This window comes from Heliangelus exortis, chromosome 1 (assembly GCF_036169615.1).
Source record: "Heliangelus exortis chromosome 1, bHelExo1.hap1, whole genome shotgun sequence".
Taxonomy (NCBI): Eukaryota; Metazoa; Chordata; class Aves; order Apodiformes; family Trochilidae; genus Heliangelus; species Heliangelus exortis.
Genome location: NC_092422.1, coordinates 161,342,929 through 161,350,237, shown reverse-complemented (window position 1 = coordinate 161,350,237; position 7,309 = coordinate 161,342,929). Strand labels below are relative to the sequence as shown.

The following is a 7,309-nucleotide window of genomic DNA, read 5'->3' as shown; positions in this document are numbered from 1 at the left end:
TTGACAATGTAACAAAGCAGTTTCCCAATAAGTAATCTGGCGCTCCTCAGGAAAAAATACTAATTGCTCTAGGGCTGAAAGCCAATGTCTATTTCAGTCTGTTTCTCTCTTTAGACACTTCGATCTGCAAGATTTTTCTTGTTAGTTGATGTAGAAGTGATGAAAGCAGCAATGCTTGACTGTTTTTTGGACATATTTGTCCACCCACTTTGTTGCTGGCGGAAAACATCAGCTGTGTGTGTCTGCTTGTCAGAAGTTTCAGAAAATTGTGCCTCAATCTCAGCCCCTGTGGATGCTCCTGTGTGTCCTGCCAGTGCTGCTAAGCTGGTGCCTGACTTATGCAATTATCTGATTAGAAAACCTGTCTGCAGCCATGAAACCTTAGGCTGCAATACTGACAGCTGAGAAATGAGCTGAGAAAGGTCAGTCTGGGTGAGGGCACTGCTGGAAACAAGGGGCAGCCCAGAGATGGTAGTGGGAAAGAAGATAACATTGCTTTTTGCCCCCTATTCACTCCTTTTCTCTAGTCCTGATGTTGCAGGCTGCTGTTCCAGGAGTTGTGTACCTGCAGCTTCAGATGAGCTGCTGCACAGCTGAATTGGATGGATAGGTGACCCAAATCCATCTGTCAGGGAGCTTAATATCCTAAGCTAGCTACAAGAAGGGAACCAGTGCAAGGATGAAGAAAAACTGGTGACAGAGATCTAATGCAGAAAGTGAAGCGGGTACAAATTGAAATGTTTTCTCTCCCTGGGGTTATTTTGATCCCAAAGCAGAAGAAACAGAGATGCATAGATGGCCTGCACTTCTCCTAGCACCATCCAGCAATAGAGGATGTCTTGACTGAATAATAAGGGGAGAAAAAGGTCCATAATTCAGTATGTGTTGAATCCACAGCTGAATGGCAAAAAGGAATTGGGGATCTGCTAAATTCCTCTCAAAAAGGAACACAACTTGCCTTTTTAGTTGAAAGTATAGAGGGAGCTATACATGCAGCTGGAGAGGTGTTCTGATCCATTTAATCACGTGGCATTGGCATTCATCGGAGGAGCAATAGCTCTTAATCTCAAAACTTTCCTCCCTGTCACCAGAGGCAATGGTGACAATGTCCTCTGAAGTGTCTTCCATTTCCACAGATGCCAACCTAAAAACTTCACAAAGATAACCTGATTTCCAGACCTTTTCTGCTATGTTTCTCAGGAGCACTTTTGCATTTCAGGACTTCTATGTGTGTTTTTCACTAGTTAAGAAACACTGCTAGAGCTGGAGAAGCTACGATTTTCTTTCACCCATTATTTATTCCTTAAGAATTAGTGATTCCATCACAAACATATGGGGAGTTTGGGGTTGCTTTTTTTTTTCTTTTTTAAATACACCTCCTATATCTGATTTATATGTATTATGAAAAAATAGTTAACTTGATTCAATGAGTAAAATTTCAAAGAAGTTTAAATATCTGTTGTCTTTAAAAAATGCAAATGGAATAAACAGCATTCCTTCTCTCATATTTCTGGAAAGTTAGTACTTGCCAGTGAAACTTCTTGACTGGCACTAGATTCCACCTTCTGGAAAATCTTTTGTTTTTCATGGCCTGATGAGACCAAGTGGAATCTAAATCCTGCTAAATTTATCCCTAGAAGCAGTAACTAAACTAAAGTTGTCATTGACAATTTTTCTTTTGAAGTATAACTTTTGTAGCTAACGCAACAGAAGAAGTTCTGGTATCTGAAAATAAGGAAGATGACTGATGAGCTTTCTTTTCATGCTGGTCTGCTGAAGTGCTGAAGTGAATTGGTAAGAGCTGTCTCTCAGCCTCATTCACAGGTACTGAGGTTGTGTAGAAATAACACAGGGTGTCCTCAGCATACAGGTTCTTTGCATTCAGCTTCAGAAAGAACATATATCTGTACTGCAGAAATATATTTGGTTGCCTGAGCCACAATCAGTATTGCTTGTGCACCAAGAGCATCACCTTACTATGAAGTCTTATGCTATAACTACTGTATTCCCTCTTTGGAGGGGGGAAAAAGACCAAAACACTAAAAGTATATCACTAAGGCATGAAGCAGGGAATGCAAGTGTAATGTCTTTGAAGACAGTGCTAAATGCATGGGGATATACTTGCTAAGTAGAAGTTTCTGTTACTGTGTTGTGTGTTTGCTTTCTTTGGTGTTTGTTGGTTTTTTGTGGAGTTTCTTTGTTTGTTTGTTTTCTATACTGTGGATTACTTTCCATGGTGAAGATGAGGAGGAACAATACAATCTGGAATAGCTCTCCTATGAACCACCCCAAGAATAATCAGAAAATGGTCTGTTGTGCTAGTAAGTTTTATTGCTTGCTATGTAGATAGCATTAGTCAGGAATCTATTGGATAAAATGGTCTACAGAGAAAAAATGAGGCTTGCACTGTAAAATTCCTTCAACATAAAACTTGAGATTAAGCAACAGAGCTCCTTAGATATACTCATTCTGTACACTTCCGAGGAGAACATTCACACTGGGAGGCAGAAGGGATGTAATGCTGCACCACTGTCCCATTGGCACAGCGCAGAGGGATGGTGACAACGGTGGTTTGAGTGGCTGTACAGCAACTGCACACATCTTCCCATTTCTCTGTCTGAACAGAGTAGCTGGTATTGCTCCTGCACTTGCCCTAAATGAAAAAAGACAAGAAGTTTGAAGAGTGACAGACTCTGTGCAATGAGAATCCAGGTTCTTTCCTTTAAACATCCATAGATAGCTTTGCCTCAAGTTCTGTGCTCTACTGTAAACAAGCAGCTCGGAAACAAATATCTGATTCCAGAGTGTGGTGTGCTGCTCAGAGAGTAATGTCTCATGAGCATAAGCATAGCTGAGGAGAGGTGAAGGAATTGGTCACACACAAAGAACTTAAAATTTTAAAATATCATTGGTGACGTCCAGGGCTATTGTGTTGGCTTCTGAGCACATATGGTTATCGTCTCAGCTGTATGAGATCATGCATTGAAAAAGTTCTTTAGCCCAAATGTTGCAAGCTACATCCACTGTTGTCCTGCTGGTTGCTATTTATCCTTATTCTACTTGTCTGTTAAAGTCTCATGCATCTAAATAACTATTTACACTTTCATAAATCGATTTCAGAGCCCAAAGAGGGATACGTTTCTGACAGAAGCAAAGGAGAGTGGTCTTTATCCTTTAGTATATGGTGTATTTTTCATACTGGCTTGCATAGAGAAAATTCAGGAAAATTAGAAAATAAATGCCAATGAGGCTTACACTGAGTGAATCAGTGAGGAGAGAAAATGATGTGCCACTTACTGAAGTGAAGCCATAGCGGAGGCAAGGGTTTCTCTTGTGGAAAAGAGAGAGGGGCAAGGGCAGGTCTTGGAGCAGGTGAGATGCTTTTGTTATTTACCTCACAATGAGAAATAGGCACTTCCTTTTCAGCCACACATCCATTGATATTTGTGTACCGCTGTCTGGTACTTACTGGGCGACATTCCACTTCCACACCTACCAAGTTTGGGAAAAAAAAAAAAAAAAAAAAAAAAGGAAAAAAGGTTTCAGGGCTGGCAGCTGCTTTTTTAACTCCCCTCCCCTTATTACTGAAGTTGCTGTTAGTGGGATGTCATTACTTGTAAGTTCCCCAGTAAGAGAATTAGGTGTGTCTCCTTAGAGCAATTAATGTAGAGCTGTATGACTAGATCACAGCCCTACAATTCCACTGGAGAGTAGGGTTTCACTCATGTTCCTTCTCAATTGACTGCTTTCTTTCAAAGCCACCTTGCCACTTAACATCTGCCTTTTACCTCTCTGCTCCTTTGTTGGATAACTCTTCCTTTTAAAGATAGTTCAATGGGACATTCAAGCAAACAGGTATGCAGGGAAAAGATGACCCAAATGGTAACCCCAATAACCAAATGGGAGAAACAGAGCATCCTGACTTGACTATTCGTGGGGCTGTCAAAGGAGAGAGAGATTCTACTGCCTTGGGATGATGCCCTTCAAGGTAAGTCAGTACAAGCAGCTCTCTGTTTTGGTGCTTATCTAAAACATTGTAAAGGTGAAAATGCTTTTTTATGTGGATATTTTATACACTGCAAACTGTTGTGTTAATATAGTGCCATACCTCTGTAAATACAGGCACTTACTTTTGCTCACTTCCAGCTAACCTATGAAAATTCTGTATTTACCAGAGTACGGGACTATTTTTTCCATACTACACCACAGTATTTCAGAAATGAAGGAATTCAGCTGGCCAACTGCACAACTAAATAGATACATGTACTGAAGACAAACGTATCCATCAAACATAAATTTCAATACCTTTTCCATGTGAATGTTAGTACCAAATTGGCTCTGTGCCTTGCTAATCCTTCAAACTTATTAAAAGAAGAAAAAAAAGAAAAAAAGAAAAAAAATCTTGAAAAAGTGAAAAAGTATTCTGGCTCCAGGGCTGGAATTGCCACATCTCTTTTAATGATTTCATCACTTCATTTGATACAACTCATCCACCTGGAAGAAATACACTATTGTGTCCACACGAGTGAAAAGCCCAAACAAAATAATTGTCATCGAGCTCAACACAGCTTCATCACCTTTTGGTCCTGGCTTAGACTTGTTCTCAAGTTACTTTGCTGCTCTCATTTACTTTTTTTGTAGGCTATGCCTCCTTTGCAAAAGCAAGTGCTTGTAACTTAGCAAGACATATGCAGTTGGGATCAACAGGAAAAAGAGATAAGAACAAAGAAGTTGTATCTATCTCCACTTAAGTGTGAAAATAAGGAATATTGTTTGCCAAAAAATCAAGCCAGAACCCAGTGATTGTACACAGAGGCAATGGTTGCAAACTCTCTAGGAGTTAACATCCTTCATCAGGGGTATTATTACAGCAGGTACTGTGCCAGTGCAGTGATGGGCTGCTATGCTGGCCATCTTTTATTTATTAGCACATAGATAGAGAAAAAAATAAAGGAGAGAGAATGGAACACAGGCAAGGTGTTGATATTCTGACCTTAAAAGAGTTTATCAATCTTCTGTTACTTTTTCTTTTTAATTTTAAATGTTACAGTATTTTTTTTTTTTAGTCACAGAAGAGAAAACTGAGAGGCTGTCTGTTCACAAAGGCATCAGAGATTCATTTTAGAAATGAGAACCTAAGCCTGCAATCCTTCCTCATGTAAGCAAACCCTTCCTACACTCACAGCCTGACTGACATTTGGATTATCTACATAGTGATGCATGAAATTAAGAGTTCACAGGACTAACTCCTAAAGTGCTGAATTTAAGATGCAGCCAGGCTGTTCTATAGGGATGCACCTTTGACAAGAATTTTGTACCATTTTTTGATTATAACAATATTTTTTAAAAAAACAAACAAAACAAAACAAACCCCAAAAACAAACAAACAAACAAAAAAAAACATTCAAACAAACAAAAAAGCCCAACAGAAACAAAACCAAAACCAACCAAACAGTGAGAATACATTATTGCCACCAGGGTTTCTTCACTAAATTAATTTTAAGTTTATTGATTGTTCAGAAAATGGTTGCTTCACACATTCAGTTTCAGATTACGTGATTTGTTTGTCAACCTGTGTGTGCAACGCTGTTCCTGTCATCTCCAGATGAAAAATAAAATAAAACATTCATAATTAATATTTGCATAAAATGTGGCCAGTGACTATTTCTTTCTAAGCACTTCTGAATACTGTCAAAACATACGTTCTAGTGTACAAAACATGAGAGCAGTACCTCAATCAGAGGGTGGGCTTGTTCAGTAGTGGGTTTTAACCACTTTGCTTAGCTCTGTTTCATTAAACTGCATCATATGCAAAATGCAGCTCCTTGCCCAGGACTAACACTTTCTTACACTCCCCTACAGGACTTTTGGCTTATTTACTTACATGTGTCACAGCAGGTATTGCCAATTTTCGCAATTCTTCCCTAAAACAATAAAAAAACCCAAAACTTATATTTTGGCACAAGTAATACAACTTTGCATGCTTGAAGAATTCAAAGGGATGCTTAAAAGAGGGTATCAGGCAAGAAAATGGTATTCCTATGTTGTACAAAAATATAAATATACATCAGTAATAACTTCTTTATTTTAAGGTTTTGAACTTGTGACTGTATTTGTTGACAGATGATTGTAAACAATTTACTAAGTTAGTAAATTCAACACCTGAAAATATCATTTTCACCATATATTGGGAGCTCTCTAAAGTAACAGTGAAGAATACAAACAAATTTCTGGGTACCAGAGTGCTAATAGTCTTCAAGTCTTGTGTCTTTATGAAATGTTATGAATTCATGAAAACCCATAATGGAAGAAAAAAATAGAGAAATACTTATACTGCAGGGTGATGCCATTGCTGCACTGACCACCTGAACTTACCGACAGAAGTTTGGAGGCTCTTTTAATTAAAAGAACCCCAAACTTTCCACTTGTCACTAGAGGAAAACCCTTAATTTTATAGCTAAAAAAGCTTTTTTTTTTCTTTTTTCTAATGGGATGAGAATAAATTTTCAAGTAAGACCTTTCAAATATGATAACCCCAAGCCTGCAACGTAATCAATCATTTTTCTAAATATTTATTTGTATAATAAAACCCCCCATTTGCTTAATGTGTATGTTGAGAGAAATTTGGGCATGAGTTTCCTGCTTCCCATCATGCCCAAGGAAATGGGGACAGGTGGATATAAACACCTGTGTGAATGCCAGGTGAGCAAAGGCAGGATCCCATGTGCGACACTCCAGCCTGCACCCTGTTCCTTAGAATCATAGAATTGGCTGGGTTGGAAGGGACCTCAGAGATCATCAAGTCCAACCCTTGATCCACTACCACTGCAGTTACCAGACCATGGCACTGAGTGCCACATCCAGTCTCTTTTTAAATATCTCCAGGGATGGAGAATCCACCACTTCCCTGGGCAGCCCATTCCAATGTCTGATCACCCTCTCAGTAAAGAAATTCTTTCTAATGTCCAACCTAAACCTCCCCTGGCACAACTTGAGACCGTGCCCTCTTGTCTTGCTGAGGGTTGCCTGGGAAAAGAGACCAACCCCCCCCTGGCTCCAACCTCCTTTCAGGGAGTTGTAGAGAGTGATGAGGTCTCCCCTGAGCCTCCTCTTCTCCAGGCTGAACAGCCCCAGCTCCCTCAGCCTCTCCTCATAGGATCTGTGCTCGAGTCCCTTCACCAGCCTGGTTGCCCTCCTTTGGACCTGCTCCAGGACCTCGATATCCTTCCTGAACTTAGGAGATGGCTAACCACAAATCACAGGAAAGATGCATGGGCACCTTGAGAAGGGATTTCTTTATACCACTCTA

General features: G+C 39.7%; 1 protein-coding gene across 1 annotated transcript in view; it reads right to left on the bottom strand.

Annotated features, from left to right (window-relative positions):
• Positions 1 to 2,311: 2,311 nt before the first annotated feature.
• VWF (von Willebrand factor) overlaps positions 2,312 to 7,309 on the bottom strand; it is a 131,053-nt gene continuing 126,055 nt past the window's right edge. Inside the window, exons 50-52 of the mRNA XM_071733387.1 lie at positions 5,885 to 5,924; positions 3,395 to 3,492; positions 2,312 to 2,653 (exon numbers count right to left, since the gene is read on the bottom strand). Of these exons, the coding sequence (XP_071589488.1) occupies positions 2,465 to 2,653; positions 3,395 to 3,492; positions 5,885 to 5,924 (327 nt within the window). The 3' untranslated portion in view covers positions 2,312 to 2,464. The remainder of the gene's footprint in view (positions 2,654 to 3,394; positions 3,493 to 5,884; positions 5,925 to 7,309) is intronic.